This window comes from Hippichthys cyanospilos, chromosome 18, assembly GCF_059441005.1.
Source record: "Hippichthys cyanospilos isolate Australia breed blue-spotted pipefish chromosome 18, RoL_Hcya_1.0, whole genome shotgun sequence".
NCBI lineage: Eukaryota > Metazoa > Chordata > Actinopteri > Syngnathiformes > Syngnathidae > Hippichthys > Hippichthys cyanospilos.
In genome coordinates, this window is record NC_142386.1 from 7,558,921 (window position 1) to 7,579,869 (window position 20,949).

Genomic DNA, 20,949 nt, shown 5'->3' on the forward strand with positions numbered 1-20,949 from the left:
TCTGATTTAAAAATAGATTTTATTTCGGCCTTTTTTTTCCCCGGACAAGCTGCTGCCACGGCGTCTTGTGTGACCATCGGACTATTTTGCGAGCGAAACCTTTGCGGCAAGGGCGAGGCAGCGCTTTTTCTTGGGGGACAAAAACCGGGCGAGAGAAACGAATCGGGTCGTTATATGGAAATTTCGACGGCAGTAAGAAAATAATTCGGCGAAATCATAATTTACATAAATCTTGTTGGGATACTGTAAAGGACAAAGTTCACAAGCAGTCACTCCAAGTCCTAATCCTCGTGGATGTTGAACAGCTTGGCAACTTCATTGAGGTCTGCATGTTCCTCGCCATCCTTGATAATCTACACGTGACCCAAAAAAAAAAAACGTTTAAAAGAACAGGAAACAATTGTAGCCTTTTTGGTGCTAAAACTGACGCTTACCTTTCTTGCGATGGGCATTCGGTTGAAAACGTTCCACAGGATGATGCCCACCACCACTTTGTCCCGCAAGTAGAAGATGACTCCTTTGCCGTAGTCGTCTTGGTGCGTCACAGCGGGAGCGGGCGTCGAGGAGGCCACGGCGTTTGATGCCACGTCCTCCGTTTCGCTCTCGGAGCGAATACCGGTTCCTGCCGTACGATGGCACGGGACACAAAATCATCTACAGCAAATATTATGGAATTTAAAGCATAAAAGAACACACGCGGCTCATACCAGACTTCTCAGTGGCAGCTTTTGGTGTATCCTTGGCGGTGGCTTTTGCAAAGACCCCCACAGTAGGCAAACTGCTGTCCACAATCCCGATGGCCTCGTAGCCGACGTCCGGTCCCAGGTCACTCCTGTTACACAATATTGGCACATAGGATTAATAACTAATATTATACATATTTATCAAATACATACAGTATTGCACTTTATGTCATAAAGTGCCAAATTTCTAGTATAAAAATCATTTATATTACTGGAAATTTTGGACTATAAACTGCTACTTCTTTCTTCAACTTTGAACCTTGCAGCTTTTTTAAAATTAGCCACAAGGAGGTAATCACCCAATGAACAAAGTTTGAGATAAGGAGACGCCATCAAAGTATTAGTAAGCATTCGTAAACACAATCGGGTGTGTTACTGTTGTGTTGGAGCAGTATTCTAACAATCTGATCAGATTATGTCGGTGTTGTGACTATAAATTGTCAAAGATTCATTTTAACTGCTACCTCAGTCAAAAACCTGCTTGTCGTGAACAAGCTAAGAACACAATACAGAAATTGTTCAATTATAGACGATTCATATGCATCTACCGTAGCACAACAATAAAAACGCCACTAGTTAGGACAGTGCAAAACGTACAATGGAAGATGGAGATGAAAAACATGGAAACCCATTAAAAAAGATTGCAACTTGAGGTTTAAACATGACTCGTTTACACAAACTCTAGGGCATACTCGTTCATATCTATTGGAACAACGAAGAAATACCGTCACTTGCGAATACGCACCAGAACATCGACTGATGCCAGTAAGGCTTGTTTGCTCCAGTCATGTTCTCCCCCGCCAGCCGGCCACTGACAACGGCGTGGTCGTGGTGCTCCACCCGTCTTCGGCCCAGCCTTATGTCGTAGAAACATGCGGCATCTCCCGCCTGAATGAAGAAAAATAAGCAGCGTGGATTAGACTTCTCAAAACAGTTTTTAGATCACAGTACATGGATTGCACTGTAAAAAAACTGCTGCAGGTGTGACAGGTCTACTTTTTTATTTTTTACCGCCCAAAATTAAAATCTTGACACTACATCTTCTTCATTGTAATCATTTTTCATTTAAACTGTCAATTTTAGTAAGTCGTAAAAAAAAAGACGACATTTTGTTATTTTCTAAACATTAACAAGTCATTTACTGAGCCAGTGGTCATCAAATATTAACCTACCACCCAAATGTTGGAGCGGGCTTGCAGCTCCGCATTGACCCGATAGCCACCAAAGTCCGAGTCCACCTCCAGACCGGCCGACTTGGCAAGGTCAACATTGGGCTCCAGGCCAACCGCTGCAACGATGTGATCCGTTTTCACCTGCGACATGAGGCCCGGTTGAGTAACACTCCGGGCGAATACTCGCCCTCTGAATTCCACCGGACTTACCAAGCGACCGTCTTTTAGTTTGATTTCTAACTGCTCATCATTGAGTGTCACAGACTTGACCAGAGCTTCTGAGATGACTTTGACACCCTCTGGGAGATCAAATGGAGAGCGTTACCTTCTTCTACAAACGCATGTAGATGAGCGACAAAGCAAGAAAAGGGCTCGACCTGTTTTGACTTTTTCAGTCGTCCAGTTGCTGAGATACTCGGGTAGAACTTTGCCCATGTTGCCCTTCTCGGGGAACATCTGTATCACCTCCAGACCTGAACCCTGAGCTGGAATGGGACAAGAGTAAGCTGTCACATGAAGTGTTCTCTCATCTTGGCGCTCTTTGTCTTACATCTCCTGCCAAGGGCGCAGGCCAGCTCGCTGCCCAGGAAGCCGCCTCCGATGACAGTGATGGACTTGATGTTTCTGGAGACTTTATCTAAGGATCTGAAGTCATCAATCTGGAGTGTTGAAAACGTAGAAGGTTATCATAATAGCCTACATATATGATTTCATTTCCTTCTTGTAGGAAGCAAGACAAAATCTCTTTCGCGGCAACGCTTTAAAAAAAAAATGCAGGTGATTTAACACTGACCTTACGGAACAACGTCGTCCTCTTCTGCACTTCTTCTTCTGCTCGGTCGATGACTTGCAAATTTCTGGGGACGCCACCTTAGATAACTTGAAATTAGCTTTTACACAAAGTCACGAGGTTGGTGATGCGACATACCTGTGGCGATCAAGCACTTGTCGTATGAAATCTCTGTGTCGTCGTCCAGCTTCACTTTGTTGCCCCTCACGTCCATGTGAACAACCTCGAATGAAACATTTTTTTTTTGTTTTTTGGTGGCCATGGAAAAAACGCTGAACGCAAAAACGCTTTTGGACATCCGGCAACCAACCTTTCTGCTTGTGAGAACAGCCACGCCCCCATTTTCCACACTACTCAGTTCTTCTGGAGCAATGTAGAAGGATGATGGTTGGAAGTAAATACTACGAAAAAACAAAAATAGATTTTAATTAATGCAATCTGTGAAAGCTCCGTGGTGTAGAATGATACCCGGTTAGGTGAGGAACTACGGTCTTGACAGAAAGGTGACTTGCCTTCGTTCTTTTCCATTCCACTGCTTGAAACGCAGCGTGTCTGTCACGGCGGGGTCGTCGGAGAACCACAGCTCTTTGGACAGAGGCGGTCTCATGTACGGGAGGTCAGGCTCGTCCGTCACAATCAAAACCTGTTTGGGGAGGTCACGTCTCGGGTTATCGAGCACACGGAGGTGCTTTGATGCGGCGCGTAAACTCACACGTGCGCCGGGGTCTCTGGCGCGAATGGAGCGGGCGGCGGCGAAGGAGGCAGTTCCTCCACCGATGAGGAGGTAGGGGGCGTGTGAAGGGAGCGTGAGCGAGGGCTGTGCAGTGTCGGGGCCTGCAGCTTGCATCACACAAAGAGAGAAAGTGTCAAAATGGTGGAGGTCCCGTACTTCTAAACTAGTGATGTGTAAATGAAGCCTCGTGAAGCACTTGCGATTTTTTTGTACTCCTCTAGATGGTGCTGTTGGGATAAAAATAGTGCAATGAAAATGCATTAAATTTCCAGTGCATTTTTAAGGCTAGAGGCCATCTAGAGGAGAAGAAGTAGTTCATAGGCTTTATTTATGCATGGATATTAAAAAGCAGTTTAAAACAAAATGAACCTGGGGACTAAAAAAAGTTACATAAAAAGAAGAAAGCACGATCAAAAATCTCAGCGTCGGCTTCCTTCTCTGCTCCAAATGTTCCTGCAATCAAATCTTACCACTCTCTTCCACAACTTCAGCCTGCGGCTCAGACGGCTCAGTTGTGGAGATTTCGGCTGCTGCAGGTTCTGTTTGCGTGATTGCAGCGGTTAGCAGTTAAGACAAAAAAAAAATCAAGTGTCAAAAGATGTTGCAAGTGCACACGGCAGGTTCCTTGCAGCGGAACCGGGGGGCGCTTACCACTCTCCGCAACAGGCGGCGGGGACGGCTCGGTTGGCTCGACGGGGCCTGGCTCAGACGGGGGGGAGGGTTCTGGCAGTATTTTGGTAAAATTAGTTTTCGTCCTGCTGCGACTGTGGCTATTAAATTGCAGGCGTGGCCACCGTGAAAGGAAACGGGGAAGCGTCAAATCCTAGCTTTCCATGTCTTACCCTCCTCAATTAGCGGCTCAGCGGGCACTTCCGCTGCTTCTTCTGGTGCCGCTTCTACCGCAGGTTCTTCTGCTGTTGGGGCGATCCATAGCACGGGTTTAAGCTTACAACTTAAGACGTTTATGAAAAAGGGAAGACTTCGAAGATTCATGCATGCGCTCATCTAGGAAACAAGAATAGAGGACCATGCGATAGTCCAATGCATCATAGCTGGATGCTGCCCAAACTTCCACATTTGGTTTTAAGAGATCGGATTTAAATACCTTTAAATGTATTTTTCACTTGCTGTTGACGGAAAATAAAGTCACCTCTGCTCAAAGCTCGGGTAATGATCAATAATGCCTCACCTGTTGATCATGTGACATTCATGAATTGGTCCGCGATTGATTAGTCATTACATGGGTCTTCGGTACATGATGTCATTTTCAGTTGACAGCAAGTGAGAAAAACAGCTTTTAAAAGTAAAAATTGTACATGAAGAATAATTTAGTTATCAAAATAACTCATTCAATCCCAAAAACTTATATTTACATTTTTTAGTGCAGACATTCAATTCCAGGTACTTAAAAAAAAAAAAAAGTTAATTTACTAATAAATATTTTCATATGTTATGCTAAAGGAGTGCTTAAAAATATCTGGTAATAAAAAGTTAATTATGGACCAAATAAATTGAAGACAAAATCCAACGCAACATCCAGCTATGCCCAAAAGCATTACATTTGAATAATCACGTCAATAAAATAGTGAGAAAGTACGACAACAACAAAAAACTTGCATTAGATATCAAGGTATGAAAAACCACATGGACCCAGTTAGCAACAGTTTTTTGTGTGTGAAGGTGCAAAAACAGGGACTGCAACTGTGAAAGGATAATTCAACATGAGTGCACCCAGCAGACAGAAGATACATACATCACAAAATAAAACAGTAATACGACCAAAAAAAAAAAAAAACATGCAAAAGGATTAGTAGTGCATGCAGTGCACTTGTGCTGAGTTGATGAAGCATTCAAGGGACTCATGTATAAAAAGTTTACGTAAACTGTCACCATCCAAACGCATTTCCGTTGACGGTTCACGCGATGCTGTAAGGAACATTTGACATGTTTCGTTGCCATCTAAGTATTTTCACTGAATTCTAAATTTATGCTGTCCGTTAAACTGCATTACCCAAACTGACCAGTTGGTGTCTCGATACATTTCTAAACCGCAATCTAAGTTTCAAGTGTAAAAGAAAACGCATTAGTCGTCAAAATATGAAATGGATCTAAACTTTTTAGACATGAGGCCCCATTTCATAGAGACACATTAAATAGAAAAGTCAGCAAATAACCTTGCAGAGGTTCCGTTGTCTCACTCGGGGCTTCTGTCTCAGCATCAGGCGCGGGCGGGCTCGGTTCTTCTGAAGAAGGTGCGGCTTGGGGTTCTGACTCGGGAACAGCTTGAATGACAAAAATAAGACGACTTTTATGGCTCAATAAAGCTAACTTTGCGGTCTAATTACAAAGACAAGGTTCACTTTTGACTTGATCTCAGGAGGTTTATTATTGGAGGTGTAATTTAGGCTGTTCCAGAACTGTACTGCATCATATTAGGGCTGGGGGGAAAAAAAAGGTTGATCATTACGTGAGCCGATCCTACCAAAAAAGAAAAAAGGCTGATTAACTCATTCAATGCCAGTGACATATTTTGCCGTGTTTTTCAAGAGTCCTGACATTTATTCCCAGATACTTGATACTAGAAGTATTAAATTGATACTTAAGTACATTCAGGCCATTAATTTCAAGATACTTAAATATTAAATCAATACTTAAGTATCCAGGATTGAAATGGACTCTTAAAAACGCGAAAATACATCCTTGGCATTGAATGAGTTAAAAAAAAAAAGCCTCAAATCTCTATGGGGGGGGTTGCACTCATGTCTTAAAGACTGCCTTGAAATAAGGCTCTATTGCTGTCTTAATGCACCATCTAGTGGCCGAATGTCTTATACTATTTTTGTCCTTCAAAACACTTTACCGATTCAGTGCCTACCGCCCTCTTGTTAAAGACAATATTAGCTTACGCTTCCCAAAATAAAGAATGTCCCAGAAAGCACTATAGTAATACCACCTGCCACAGAAAAAAATAATCCATAGTGGCTCAGTCGAAGGTGTTCAAATGTTAACCAGTAGGTGGTAGTCAAGCACAAAATCTGCCCAGTTTGCTCTTCAAGAAGAAGAAATGATTGACTTCACAGTAGTAGTAGTCCACTCTCAAGTTTCTCTCATTTCACTCTCAAGCAAAATTCTGCACTAAAAACTACAATATACACAAGTTAAACGTGTCGCTGATAATGTTTATCGAAACGTTTGTGAATACAAAATATTTGACACAGTTCTAGTACTCACTCACCTTCTGTTTCAAGAGCTTCGGTGGCTAAAAAAAGAAAGTAAAAATCATTGATTAGTTAGAAATAAAGATGAGTCGCAATATCAATTAAAAAAAAAATCAAATGTTCTAACCAGGAGCTTCTATCTGGACGCTAGTGGTTGCTTCTTTGGTGTTTCGATGTGGTCGCGATGAAATTTCTGCAATTCGTTCTTCATATCTTTGCTGGTCTCCTTTAACAGTTTTGTAGGCCTGGGAAAACAATTTAATTCATTTTTTTTTCTCTCTGAACTTTGGAGTCAATTAAGGATGGGCGCATAAATGTCATTAAATCTTTTAATTTGTCAATTTATAAATCAACAATTTGAAACTGAGCTCCATTGTGAAATCTTGAATGAAATTCAAATAAATTGGTGGTTTAATAGACATCTTTAGAAAAGTCACTACTGAATCAAGGCATGACTATGATTACAATCAAATAAAAAAAAAGTCATCCAGATTATCCAGGTTTATTTTTTGACCATACCTGTTTTTTTCTTTTTTATTCTGATTAAAATAGATTTTGAAAATTCGTTCAGAATGTCAAAAGAAAAATATATATGTACATTTTTGGGCCATATAATCCATCTTGAGGCACTTTAAATGACTGCAGGTATCACAAAATAGTTGAACGTGATTGGTTCATTCTGAAGTCACACTTGCACAACCACAATCTCAGTTGTTTATTTTAACGTGCCCTTTTGAAAGGATTTGATTTTTTGAACAAAGACGTGCATATTTCTTATACGCAATGACGAGATGAGCTCACTCACGTAGATGCCTCCACCAAGGCAGGTTGCCCCAACAAGAAGGACATAGAGGTGGTTTTGCCCACCACCCCCAGCGGGACCCGTCGCCATAGAGGCCGCTGGTACATGTGCAGGTACTCTGACATTACGCAAACCTGAAAACAAATAACAGTGCCATGAATCATCTTGATAAGTTCCACAACGTTATTGTTGGTGAATGTTGGAAGAGTGGTGTACAGTATTAAGGCTGCGTTTAAAGTTAACGGTATATTACAAGTTACTTTATATCAGTCATTTTCAAAAAGTGGAGCGTTTCCCTTGGGGGGGGGTGACATGACACTACAGAATTTGCTTTTGTCCTGCAATGTGTAATTGCAAGTACACGCCACCAGGTGGTGCAGCGGCACTCTCATTGTCAACATTGTGCAGGACTTATGAACAGTTTTATTATTTTGTGATTGTTTTTTTCAGCATTAAACTGTTCACTTGGTCGAAAACGTTTGTTGTTTATACAAAGATTGACTTTTTTGGTTATTTCGGACTAACCTGTAATCTCTATAAACCATGTAAAAAGTAAAAAAAATTTAAGCTTGATTTACATTGCTTTATTATTTTATTAGTTAAAAATAATACAATTATAGGTACACTTAAAAAAATTGATAATTATCTTATCTATGGTCACTGTGATGGGGGGAAAGGGGGTGACAAAAATGCTTCTCTTTCCTGGGGGGCTTTGCAAAAAATAACTAAAAAGCACGGCTTTAAAGGGATAGTGTGTAAGATTTAGACCGTTTTTTTTTTTTTTAATCATGGACAGCTGGAGGTGCTGCAGGTGCTGCAGGTACAAGAACGCACCTAAAATAACAATTGTGGCGTGAAACCATGATTTTTATTCTATGATATTTGTTCTATTGATTGTTCATATCTGCTTAATATGGACCTATTGGGACAGTGTATACCAATTATACAATGACAATAAAGGAATTTTATTCTATTCCAAAAAACATTTTTAATTATAATTCATTTGTGCAAAATCGTATATTTTGTACTCATCTGCAAAATGCACAGGGTATATCATAAAAAAATCTGACAGTATGGGGAGGGGGACTACTGGATTGGCTATTTAGTTTTGCATAGCACATTACATATATGGCGAAAAGGACAATGTTATGTACAAAGTGCCTAATAAATCTAGAGATTTTAAACACCCTGCACATTCAAAGACGGCAAAATTAGGAAAAGTTGCTCTGAGGACCTCCATCAAAATTCTTCCTTTACAAAGATGATCACGAGCCTAATACACTCATTCATAATATTAGGAACAGCTGTGACAGTCTACCAATGCGGACAACAATAACATAAATTAACATTTTGCCACATTACATTATTAGATGTCAAGTGCAAATTGTCCCCGCGTAATCAAAACAAAGTCCCGTCACATTTTCAATCAGGCATAACTATCAAATTGTCATTAACTTCAGGCAATATCACCGTTCGCTTGTTGGCTACTTGCGCTCTTTAACGGTGAATTGAAGGTCACACTTCTACCCTAAAGTCACCAATTTAGTTGCGCGGAGGCAGAAAAAAACGGCAAGTCGCAGGGCAGTAATAAGTACCGTTAATTAGCTGCTCCAACAATGATTGGGCGAGCTAAGGAGAATAAGGCAAGCTGTTTAAGTTTTTGCATACCTGTTCGCCTCACATTTTGCAGACACAGCGTTGACGAGGCTCTAGCAAGAGGCGCAAGCTTTCTCCACACGGTTCGACATTTGAGCATTGTGGCAATTCCGCTCTTATCAATTTCTTCTTCACTTGCCGACCAGTCAGGTAGCTGCACTATTGCTTACAAGTTAACCTAATCCTACAGCCTGCACGGTCCTGCTACCTGCCGCGCTGCACAAGGCCAGAGACAGGTCATTCGTTTCTGAGGCATCATGGGTAACGGTAAAGAGCTTAAACGCTCAAGAGCAACACAGCAAGGAAAGCCGATGGCTAAAAATGGTGCTGTAACTTGCTAAATTACGTAAATATACATCGAATCAAAACATAACCCGACACTTTTATTTTTCTATCTTGCTGTTGTGCATTATTCAAAATGCAATCAGATAATACATGTAACTCCAATGTTGGTTCGGCACTGAGCGAACTTCGAGTGACTAAAACTAATCCTCTTTTGCAGAGATCTTTGGCGGAAGAGCTTCAGCCATAACTGTTTTGATTGGTCAAAAGCAGCGGAACGTCTACTCGAAGCCAATGAGGAAGTAGTTTCCTCATTAGTCAGCCATATTTGAACGGTACACGTCAACATGACAGTTACTGGTTTATCCTCGTCGTTAAACTGTAGAAATTTGACGAACTTACTTGGCTTTTGTTTTGTAAAAAGAATCTTAAATTCTTTTTATAAGTCTGAGTATTTTACATGGCATAATTAGAGCATTGGTACATCAATGTCAAAACATAACAGAATTTAATGGCTACGGGCCAACAGAAGGCGCCCTCTTGGTGGAAATTTTACGGAGCGAGACAAGGATAAAAAAGTGAAATTGTCTCAGTTCATTTTTCATGCTATAAACTACGAAATTTTTTGAAGCATAAAATACAAAGCAAAAAGCGAATATTACATAGCAAAAGTTAGATCAGGGTTCCCGGAGCTATGTAGTGCAAATATTCCAAAACAAAATTCAGATCCAGGGTTTTCAGCACATTGTTTTTATGTGTACAAACAAACAAACAACTGGTCCCATTCTATTGGACTGTATCTTTATAGTTACAAATTACTTGACATACGATTATATGAAATAATAACGAAGTGATAGAACATGTTTTTGCAAATCAAACTTAATAGTGGGTTATTTTCCCCACTAGATGTCACTGCACAGTCCCTTTATGCACATTTGCAACGCATGCAATTTTTTTTTCAGTTAGTGTTCATTAGATTTGTGAGTTCGATAGATTTGTGAGTTCGAAAATTCTTAAAGAAAGAAATGAAACGAGGTTTCGACCTTGGGTTTTCGACGCATTGTTCCTCTATGTACAATGAACAAAAAAAGCATATACAACAAAAAGTGAAAATGTCCCTATTGGCTTGTTCTTTTTTGCTCTATTTTCTATCACTGTTTTGAAATACGGAACAACAATTAATATTTCAGTGCGAAAGTTTGTTTTGCGTTTTTTTCTTCCTAGAATTGAGATTCCTGGACATACGGAGTTCAAAAATTCGCCCGCAAAAAAACAAAAAAACAAGATTTCGATTTTGAATTTTTGGCACATTTTTTTTCTCTAAACATAACGGACAAAAACAAGCACGAAATGGCCCTAATATGGGGGGGGGGGGGGGGGGGGGGGTGTTGCTGGTGCCTATCCCAGCTGACTTTGGGCAGTACGGGGGACACCCTGAACTGGTTGCCACCCAATTGCAGGGCACACCGGGATAAACAACCATTTACACACCCAATCACGCCTAATGACAATTTAGAGTGTCAATTTAGAGCATCACCTGCCATGCATGTTTTTGTAGTGTGGGAAGAAGCCAGAGCAGCAGAGAGAACCCAGACGGGCTCGGGGAGAACATGCAAACTCCACACAGGAAGGCCAAAGCCAGCAGGAATTCAACCCAAGTCCCTTAACCACTTATCCACCTGTTTATTTTCCATTTCTTGAGTTTGATGGAGTTCTTTAATATAATTTATTGATTTTTAATCTTCAACAAAAGTTGAGCTATGCAGAACAAGAGTGACAACGCATATAAGTCTGCATTTGATCAGTCAAACTTAATTTCCTCCTTAATTGCCACAGTATTCCATTTTTACTTGAAAATCTTCATACCTTCTTGGTAACACAAACAGATGATTCTCTCGCCCCCCTTCTCTCTTGTCAGTGTAATCAATTTTTCTGACTTCCTCCTTTTGGAGTGGCCGGGCTGAATACCAGAACACAGGATATGCTTGCTCTCAGTTTCGCAGCAACAACAGCAGCAGCAGCAGCAGCAGCGGCGGCGGAGAGGACGACACGCTCTGCAGTCAAGATGAGTGCTGGTGATGTGGTCTGCACTGGTTGGCTCATTAAATCTCCGCCGGAGAAGAAACTCAAGAGATTCGTGAGTAGAAGCACACACTGGACACATGTTTTTGTCTTGTGCCACTGCAGCAGCCCGATAGTTAAAAGTGCCACCCTGTGCTATTGAGCCTTGTGCTACAGCACGTGTGTCTGTGCACTCTATACAGTTATCTATATTTATGAGGATTTGAAACATATCCATGTATTCTCATAGCTTGCCTTTCAGCCTCTGCTCTATTCTTCTCTCCTCATTCTTGCCATTGTCATTATTACCACATGTAAATATGAAAGGAGTAATAAATCAAAGCAAATGATGGAAAACAACTTGTGTAACAAACAAAATTGTAAACAGCACATGCCTGCAGTCGTGCAGTTATCGGGGGGGTCATGTGATCTTGGATTTAGCCACTCACCGCATGTTTTTTTGCTGCAAGGAGGCACATGTATTGTGAAACATGGGAAGTCACGTCAGCCCTGCCAGACATCAGTCATGAGCAGCAAGCAGAAATAGTCCCGCTTTATGATGGGCTGCTTGCACTTCCTCTGTGAGGAGGAGGAGGAGGGAAATTCGTCAAAACAAGTGCGGGTGGAGGTTTGTTTCGGGTGAAGGCGAGAGGAAAAAAAAAAAAAAACTTATTGAAGGACACCAGAGCAGTTCTGCTTGTTCACATGACATACTCCATGAATGTCGATGAGTGCGGCCTGTTTTACTATTCAAATACCATTCCCAGTATGAAAATATGTTATCTTAGTCAAAGTTATACGGTGGAATGGAGTCAGGTGACATACTGTAAACCGGGTGAAGGAAACTTTGTTCCTATCAGGCTCTAGTTCACTTTCTGTGAGGTATCCATCAAACCCTTTTCTATAGGCGCTTATCCTCACTAGGGTGGCCGGCTTGCTGGTGCCTATCCCAATCAATCTTCAGGCAGTAGGCGGGGCACACCCTGGACAGCTTGCCAGCAAATAGCAGTGCACACGGAGACATTCAACTATTTATACTTGCAATCGCACTTCAGGGCAATTTGGAGTGTCCTATACAAAATATGTAATGATCGGACAAATCAATCATTCAAATGAAAGTGCTTGTGTTTTTCTTCTTCTTCTTAACCACTGTATGCTTCTTCTTCTTTACTGCCTGTATTTTTTTCTTCTACTTCTTCACCACCTGTGTTATTTCTTCATCTGTTCCTACTCCCTTGTTCTTCGTTACCTCCTGTATTTTTTTCCCTCTTTATCCCCTATATTTTTTTCCTTGTCTTCTTTACCACCTGTAATTTTCTTCTTATTCATGCCATGTATTTTCTTATTTTTTCTCTCAACCGCCTGTGTTTTTTTCCTCTTCTTCTTTATCACTTGTATTTTTTTCTTCTTCTTTACTATCTGTATAAATATTTTTTCTCTCTACCGCAGCACTTTGTATGCAGCAATGCCTGTTTTAAAGTGCTTCACAAATAAAGTTTAGTCGAATTGAATATGTTTGCTAATATAATAGCATGCTTTTTTGACGATCGAAACTGTTTTTTTTTTTTTTTTTTTAGATATTCTAATTTCCCAAAAGGTCACAAACATTGTTTTTACTTTCCCATAAACTGGGCGACCTTGGTAGTAATTGTGGTTTGACTTACCACTTCCTCGTACCAACTGACGTGCAGGAGCAGATAACCCACACAAAGAAAAAAAGTTGATGAAAATGAAGCTGCAAAACCAAGTGTGAAAATACTTTATAAATTCACGGAGCCAGTGTTACCATTCCTTTAAATCTAGAAAGCACCATTTGCAAAAATCTAATAATTGATTCCAAAATGCTCTAAAGTAGCTCTCATGGAAATATTTTCATTTTTGTTTCACAATTAGGGAGCTACCTCTTTCTTTTGTTGTGTTAAACATTTTTGCTGAATACAGTGAACTTCCTCTTCTATACGGGGAATTCGAGCAAAAGGTTCCGCTTAATGACCGTATTTAGAGCAACTTTAATTTTAAACTTTTCAAGTAAACTGTGATGTAGTTCCCATGACTGGTCATGACTAAAAAAAAAGTGCTGATGCGGTTGCATTTATGTGCTGGTATGCTGTCTAAATGCATGATATCCAGAATTGTAATTTATAATTAGAACAAAGGACTAATTTACCCTTTCTTCTGCAGGCATGGAGAAAACGCTGGTTTGTCCTGAGAAGAGGTCGAATGAGCGGTAATCCCGATGTGCTTGAGTACTACCAAAGTAAGAATTCAAAAAAGCCAATCCGCACTATTGACCTGAAAGAGTGCGAGGTGGAAATGCTCAATGGGCAGCTGGGCATAAAACGTGACTTCCAAGAGAAGCACCTCTTTGTGGTGAAGACCTCTGCTCGTATGTTCTACCTGGTGGCCAAGACTGAAGAGGAGATGAACAGCTGGATCAGCAGCATCAGTCACATTTGCCACTTTGGAAACCACCAGGAAGCGGGTAAAGTACATAGAATTGTTCTAATTCTTTCCATTCTAACTTTGACTCACAAAGAAATTGGTCAATTTGAGAAGAAGGCGAAAGGGCAGCATGACAATGCAGTGACTGTCTATTGATGGATGGATGGATGGATGGATGGATGGATGGATGGATGGATGGATAGATAGATAGATAGATAGATAGATAGATAGATAGATAGATAGATAGATAGATAGATAGATAGATAGATAGATAGATAGATAGATAGATAGATAGATAGATAGATAGATAGATAGATAGATAGATAGATAGATAGATAGATAGATAGATAACTAGCTGGCTAACTGGAGGGCATCCACAAATGTTCAACATATGCTTTTTTGGTAGTTTGGGTAGGCTATTTTTGGCAACCCTATAAAATGCAAGGTGTTGTGTCATTGACGGCATTGTGTGCAAATTGTGCTATATAAATAAAGCTGCTTTGCCTTGCCAAAATAATTCTTCAGTTCGGTGTCGGCTACTGTTTGATTATTGTCTAGAGTTCAGCTTCAACAACTCAAGTGAAAAATATGCTGTAGACTGTTTGCACCACACTATATCAAATTTTGTTGAAAATCTTTTGTGAGAGCGTGAAAAAATTGCGTTTGTTCACTTATTGAATAGAAGGCCTTGAATATTTCAAGCCAGTCCATCTTAACTCCACAAGAAGCAATTATTCAAACAAAAAATAGAACAAAGGGAGCACTCACCCATATATTGTACTGTACATTACCGATAAATAAATAAATAAATAATACAACACCCTCGTTTCTGAATTCTGATAAAAGACGGCTTTGCATGTTTTTTTGTGCTAAAGTTGCACCATTTTGCCTTTTGGTGTCACTCTTGTCACCTTTGTGCTTGTAAAAAGTCAGAAAACACATTCTCAGCGCCACATTTTTTTTTTTTTTGTTCAACAGGGAGTTCAGAAGAAGGCTTTCCTCACACTCCAACATCACTTCAGCCGTCAAGTGACAGCTCTGACCGGGTGTCTCTGTCAAGTCATCAGGACTCCAGTCATCCACCAGATTATCTTGTCCTTTCACAATGCGGGACAGGGAGCGGAACCATTTGTAGGCATGTAAAATTTCTCACGCAACATCGGAACAAAAGTAAATATTTTTCAGTCATTGATTTTTTTATATCTTGTATCTGCAGACGTAGCAGCTTTTCAAATTCAGAGACCTCTTTGGAGCATAAGTCTCCAGAAGATGTTTTCAAAGACGTCGTACCCTCACCGTGCAGCGATTCCACATCATTTCACTGCATTTCTCAGTTTCGCCTCAGTCCATCTCCTTTGGCGCACGGGAGGCTGACCAACCCTCCTCTCAGCGCTCCGTGCACAACCCTAGCACCACCTTCCTCCTCATCTCCACTCCATCTCTGCGCCATGAGTGTCTTCCAGTTTGACAAGCCGTACTCCTGTGCGTCATTTGAGGCCGCAAATGACAGGCAAACACCTCCTCCGCTGCCACCTAAGCCCAACCATCTGCCCGACGAAAACATTCGCAGGCCCAGGGCAATGAGTGCGCGGCATTTCCCAAAACATGTCGCGCTGCTTTCCCGGAGGACGTCTTTATCAAGCCTGGACCATTTCACAATCGGTATGCACCGAGAGGAAAATTTAACGTCATCTTGGTGATAGAGCACCATGCAAACTGCCGTGGCAAGACGGGAAAATAATTAGCGTTCGGCAATGTATCTTTTTCCAGGAGATGCTGACAGCAGATCAACAGGGAACAGGAGGCAGACTCTTAATTTGGTAAGACGATCATGCCATGAGCAGCACAAGCTTAATCTGAATTGAGAACCTCAGGGCCCGTTATGTGTCACACGTCAGAACCCCCAGTGTGACATCTCCCTTTAGAATGTCAAGAGAACCGGGCATTGGACAACAAATCATCAATCACAGTACATACGGAAGCCAATGGCAGTCAACCAATTAACCCGAGTTTTGCACTGGGGAAAGAAACGTGACACGATATTAGGGCTGAAATGAGTCCTCAACTAATTTGAACACCTCAGCTCCAAAAATACGATCAAGGCATTTTCCCATTATAAGCGAGAGAAAAAAAAAAAAATCAAGAAAACACGTCGAGCCGAACGCAGCAATAATTGTTGATGCTCTGCATGCCGCTAAAAAACGCTGAGAACTTTTATACTAAGCTTACTTTACCAAAAAACACGAATGCCTTGGAACATTTTTATTTTTAAGTTATTCCTGGTAGCATGTCATAGGAATCCAGCAACTTTTTGGATTTCTGATTTGCTGTCAACCCGTCACAAACCGTTGCTCCCGAGAGTCTCACAATGAACACCGCAATATCGTTTTGAGATGAAGTTCAATCAGAGCACCCAAAAATGACTTTATTATGCTGACATTCTATTGTATGTGCCTGTTGCGAGCGTTTCGCAGTGGTTTTATCATAAATAGAAGTGTCTAGCATAAATTACTAGCTACTATTGAGAAGCCCTGGAGGGCTTTGTATCAGCTGCTGGTGAGAGCAGTCAGATGACTTTTTAAAAGCAGTTTAATAAACATAAATGACTCTGCGCGATTTGATGCTGACAGCTTCACAATCGCCGTTACTACCGATCACTTTTGAACACAACAGGTTCAAGGAAACGTGCTGTGAAGCAAATGGGGAAAACATATGGAGAGAGAGTTGTCTAAAATAAAGAGAAAATGTAATGTGCTTTTTTTTTTAATGAGCTAGGCGAATGCCAAAAATCCTTGACGTTGCAGTACAAAAAGGCATGAAATCACAGGAATAAAAATGTCACCTCGTTTCAATTTGGTCATGTGACATTGGAAAAACTGTGACGTCATTATCAGTGGACAGAAAGCGGCAAATTTGCCATCCCTGAGATGGATTAAAAACGGGGGGATTTCACTGATTAATTCGTATTCCAGAAACATTTTGATTTGAATTACACTTTTAGTACGGATAACCACGTCTCATAATCCTCAGAGTAGCTGTATACCTGTATTAATTCCATTAGAATGTCGAACATTTTGTTCCTGCTGTTTCTCCCTATCCTGCCCATAATGTGTGTGTGTGTGTGTGTGTGTGTGTGTGTGTGTGTGTGTGTGTGTGTGTGTGTGCTCTTGTAGCTATCCGAATAAAACAAGATGGCAGTGATACCTGTAACTGGCCAAAAAATTTAACTGGGCTTTGAAAAAAAATTTTTGCTGACAGAGAATTATGTTCATGATGTGACCATATTTTCGCCTGCTAGAATAGAATAGTCTGTAGTGTTTTTCAATTTTTTTATTTTAATATGTATTGTAAAGTGCGCAGTGAATAGCACGCCCGCCTCACAGTTCAAATGTCCCGGTTCAAATCCACCCGGCTCCGGCCTTGTGTGGAGTTTGCATGTTCTCCCCGAGCCCGCGTGGGTTCTCTCCGGGCACTCCGTCTTCCTCCCACTCCCCAAAAACATGCATGGCAGGTGAATTGGACATCCTAAATTGTCCTTAGGACTGATTGGGCTCGTGATTGGTCGTTCTTGTCTGTGTGCCCTGAGATTGGCTGGCAACCAGTTCAGGGTGTCCCCCGCCTACTGCCCGAAGCCAGCTGAGATAGGCGCCAGCAAGCCTGCAAACCCCTGTGGGGATAAGCGGCTATAGAAAATGGATGGATGGATGGATGGATGGATATTGTAAAGCCTAAAAACAAATTAAACACTCAAGAGTCCCTTGTGATCTGTCTTTCAGAAGCCCTATCTAAACATCACACAAGTTCAAAGTGAGCAAGATGAGTCCTACATCCCCATGGTTTCCGCATCTTCGTGTCTCAATGTCGCCGAAGGTGACGGTTACATCCCAATGAGTCCCATTAGCATCGCAGACACAAAGAGCAAAGCCAAGGCCGCCAAGACCCTCAGCTCCCTCGTGTGCCAACCTGGAGAACTTGCACCTCCTCCAATCCACCGTCATCTCAAACCTTGCTTGAGGAGAGGTGAGCGCGACATGACTGTTTTCAATCGTGCGCGTTAGGTTGCCGCATCCAACGGGAGCGCTTTGCTAAAAATCGGCGGTTGTGAATGCAGATGTCATACCCGTGTTTGCATTTCAGACAACATTAAAGATCTCGTTGTGCTCTCTGGGTTCACAGCTCGACCCCCGCCTCTTGATTTGAGAGGCCTCTCTACAATCACCGAATGTCCCGCTCATCATCCATTGAGCAGAACTAAGACTGATTCACGGTGAGACTGATTGGAACTTGCATCTTGGGGGATCTTCATGCATGTCATGCCCGTTTTTATTCTTTAATGTAAACACAGCTATTGAAATTGGGAAGAATTGCAATTGAAAGAGAAAGCATATGTTTTTTTAGGACAGATCTTTTTGTGGGAACTTAAAATCGGCGTAGTAATATTTTAACACTTAAACTCGTTGCATAAAAACAGCCAAAAATAATATTTCTTTTTTTGCTGTAGTTTCAGCTTTTCTGGAAAGTGCTTAGCGCATGAAGGAAGTTTTGAGAACGAGGACAATCCAAGAGATGAAGAGGCCAACTGTGCCATGAAGGTAATATCAATGAATGAATACATCTATTTCAAACATGTAAAAAAATGCAGAAAAAAAGAGAAAAAGACCAAACGATTGATATACCTGTAGATAATAAACAAATGACATAACGTTGCATGTATGCAGGTGCAGAAAAGGAGCTTTTTTTTTTAAATACCATGTATTTATATGCATGCACACACACACACACACACACACACACACACACACACACATCTATATATATATATATATATATATATATATATATATATATATATATATATATATTATATTATATTATATTATATATTTTTTTTATCAAACGTTTATTGGGCCAAAGAAGGGTCTGCAAATGGCTGGGGAAAAAGAAAAAATGAATTGGGCAATGAATTAAGTGCTAAAGTAATCAATAACTGTAGGTAATTAAGTACTAAAGACTAAAGTAATCATTACTTTAGGTAATAAGACTACTGAAGAGATTATTTGGGTTTTATGGTCCTAAAGTGATTAATTACTTTGGGTAATTAAGTACTAAAGTAATCCATTGCTTTAGGTACTAATGTATGTGTAAAGTAATTGATTACTTCAGTACTTAATGCATTTTGTCATTTTAAAATGACATAAATAAGTAGCTGGGATTGAATCGTGGAAATGTTAAATTTACTATATGTCTTTGGGATCGAGTGAGTTTACTAATACAGTATAAAACTAAATATCGTCATAATCTATCAAAGTATTCCAAACACACTCAAGTGCACACATTTTCTCCTTAACTAAAATATAGATTACCAAATGACATAACTGTGATTCTTATCAATTTCGCATTCTGTCATTCAGTATGATAAAGTTTTACGTCCGTAGCGGGTTAAACATTTATAACATACCATAAACCTGGAACATTGCGAACTTGAGATCTTCAGCTAATTGCCTTACTGCAGGAATCAAGACAACGCTTCTCTCTCAATGTCGACGGAATTGTTCAACCTTGGGCGAGAAGATCAAACCTTGACTACTTGTCACTGGATTTCAACTCGGCTTCTCCTTCTCCTGTACAGAAGGTACAACAGATGACAACAACCGCAGTAAAGTGATCCAAGAGGAACTTTGCCATTTATCACACCTGAATCTTTGCATTTCTCCACAGAAGCCTCTTCTTTCTGATGAACACCGTGTGGATTACGTGCTGGTGGATGAGAAGAAGACTCAGGCACTACTGAACACCAAAATGGAATGGACAGACGTGCGACAGTCCAAAACTTAAGTGAATAGTCACAACGAATATATCACACACAGATTTCACACTGAATTCAAAGCTTCAGCATCTTGAATTTGCGTTGGAAAAAAAAGAAAGCACATTTTGTTTTATCGGTTCTCATTCATCTGGAATGTAGCGTAAATGTTGGCCTCTATTTGTTGAAGCAACACTAAAATATTTCCAGAACTCTTCCGATTAAAAAAATCAATATACAACTAATCAACTGGTCCTCTAGTCATGATATGAGGTGGTCTTTTACTGATACTCACTTTGAGCAGGAACCATCCTACACAAAAACTACACAAAAATAATCATAATAATATTCTCCTGTGGACTAGTAAATAGCTTTCGATGGACACATCTAAATGCTAATGATAATGCCAGCTATCGTAAATTTGCACGCTGGCAATAAATAGCCATCAGCTTAATCGTTTTCCAAACTGACACGAACAGCCGCACAACCCAAAAAAATGGTTTCGTTTCCTCATTGCTATTTATCCTTTTCACAGCCACTGGAGACAGAAATGTCATTTAGAACAAAAAGAAAGAGATCAGGAGTTCACAAAGTTATCATGAGAAATGTAGTAAACACTACTGCCATCATCAACGAAAACCTCTTATGTGTTGCTTTAATAAATTGACCTGAATCACACAAGGGTTTTTTCTTGGACATAATTTACTGTATGGACAATTTGGGCTCATTAAAAACCCATGCAAACGCAAATGAGAACATGTAAACTTTACATAGAAAGATTTGGGTTGAAAACTGTCAACTGTGCCAAAAATGTGTTCCGCCAAAACACTGTGTCCATAAATATTCCTTTCTATCAATCTGATTACTTTCCTACTTAGATATTACAATTAATGAATCAAACATCTATGTATGTTGTCAGCACCTCGTGTTATCTGGAAGACATTGTCTTGATTGCATAAAACTTGAGTCAGTAAGAGCGAATTACTGTTTTTGGAAAAAAAACAAAAAAAACCTCGACAAATGCGATGTAAATTATTCTTTTTTTTTTTCTCAGTGTGAGCACTTTGTAAGTTATTAAAAGAAAGAACATGTTGTGTGCAGAGACTTGTTTGCTGTTCCAATAAGTTATCAAAGCACTATTGTAAACAATGATGATCAAAAGTTTGGAAACACCTTCCAATTCACATGTTTACATCTAACAATCAGGAAATTCAAGCCATTAACTCAGGGGTGTCCAAACTTTTTCC

At 40.4% G+C, this 20,949-nt stretch overlaps 2 protein-coding genes and 1 long non-coding RNA gene across 5 annotated transcripts in view; 1 reads left to right on the plus strand and 2 right to left on the minus strand.

Annotated features, from left to right (window-relative positions):
- On the minus strand, positions 1 to 9,369 carry aifm1 (apoptosis inducing factor mitochondria associated 1). Of its 2 annotated transcripts, XM_088440538.1 has the most exons (21): positions 9,127 to 9,369; positions 7,462 to 7,592; positions 6,784 to 6,901; positions 6,674 to 6,697; positions 5,613 to 5,720; positions 4,281 to 4,352; positions 4,090 to 4,161; positions 3,909 to 3,977; positions 3,418 to 3,545; positions 3,218 to 3,348; positions 3,016 to 3,106; positions 2,844 to 2,928; positions 2,709 to 2,785; positions 2,466 to 2,574; positions 2,293 to 2,400; positions 2,126 to 2,214; positions 1,916 to 2,056; positions 1,489 to 1,631; positions 708 to 832; positions 435 to 622; positions 1 to 353 (listed from the first exon to the last, which is right to left on the minus strand). In XM_088440538.1, exons 1-21 carry the CDS (start codon positions 9,212 to 9,214, stop codon positions 282 to 284), a joined length of 2,169 nt encoding a protein of 722 aa, XP_088296664.1. In that variant the 5' UTR covers positions 9,215 to 9,369; the 3' UTR covers positions 1 to 281. The 2 variants fall into 2 exon arrangements, with proteins under 2 accessions (XP_088296664.1, XP_088296665.1); XM_088440539.1 differs by lacking the exons at positions 3,909 to 3,977; positions 4,090 to 4,161; positions 4,281 to 4,352 and having other exon boundaries at positions 9,127 to 9,368.
- Positions 9,370 to 11,056: 1,687 nt separating this feature from the next.
- Positions 11,057 to 20,796, plus strand: gab3 (GRB2 associated binding protein 3). Its single transcript, XM_088440545.1, has 10 exons — positions 11,057 to 11,533; positions 13,639 to 13,939; positions 14,878 to 15,034; positions 15,116 to 15,561; positions 15,670 to 15,719; positions 17,676 to 17,919; positions 18,076 to 18,166; positions 18,401 to 18,491; positions 19,412 to 19,531; positions 19,618 to 20,796. The coding sequence occupies exons 1-10, from the start codon at positions 11,378 to 11,380 to the stop codon at positions 19,732 to 19,734; spliced, it is 1,773 nt and encodes a 590-aa protein (XP_088296671.1). The 5' UTR covers positions 11,057 to 11,377; the 3' UTR covers positions 19,735 to 20,796.
- LOC148408796 (uncharacterized) overlaps positions 18,827 to 20,949 on the minus strand; it is a 70,663-nt gene continuing 68,540 nt past the window's right edge. For both annotated transcript variants that reach the window (XR_015868549.1, XR_015868548.1), the window contains exons 4-5: positions 19,594 to 19,656; positions 18,827 to 19,520 (exon numbers count right to left, since the gene is read on the minus strand). This is a non-coding gene — a long non-coding RNA (uncharacterized LOC148408796). The remainder of the gene's footprint in view (positions 19,521 to 19,593; positions 19,657 to 20,949) is intronic.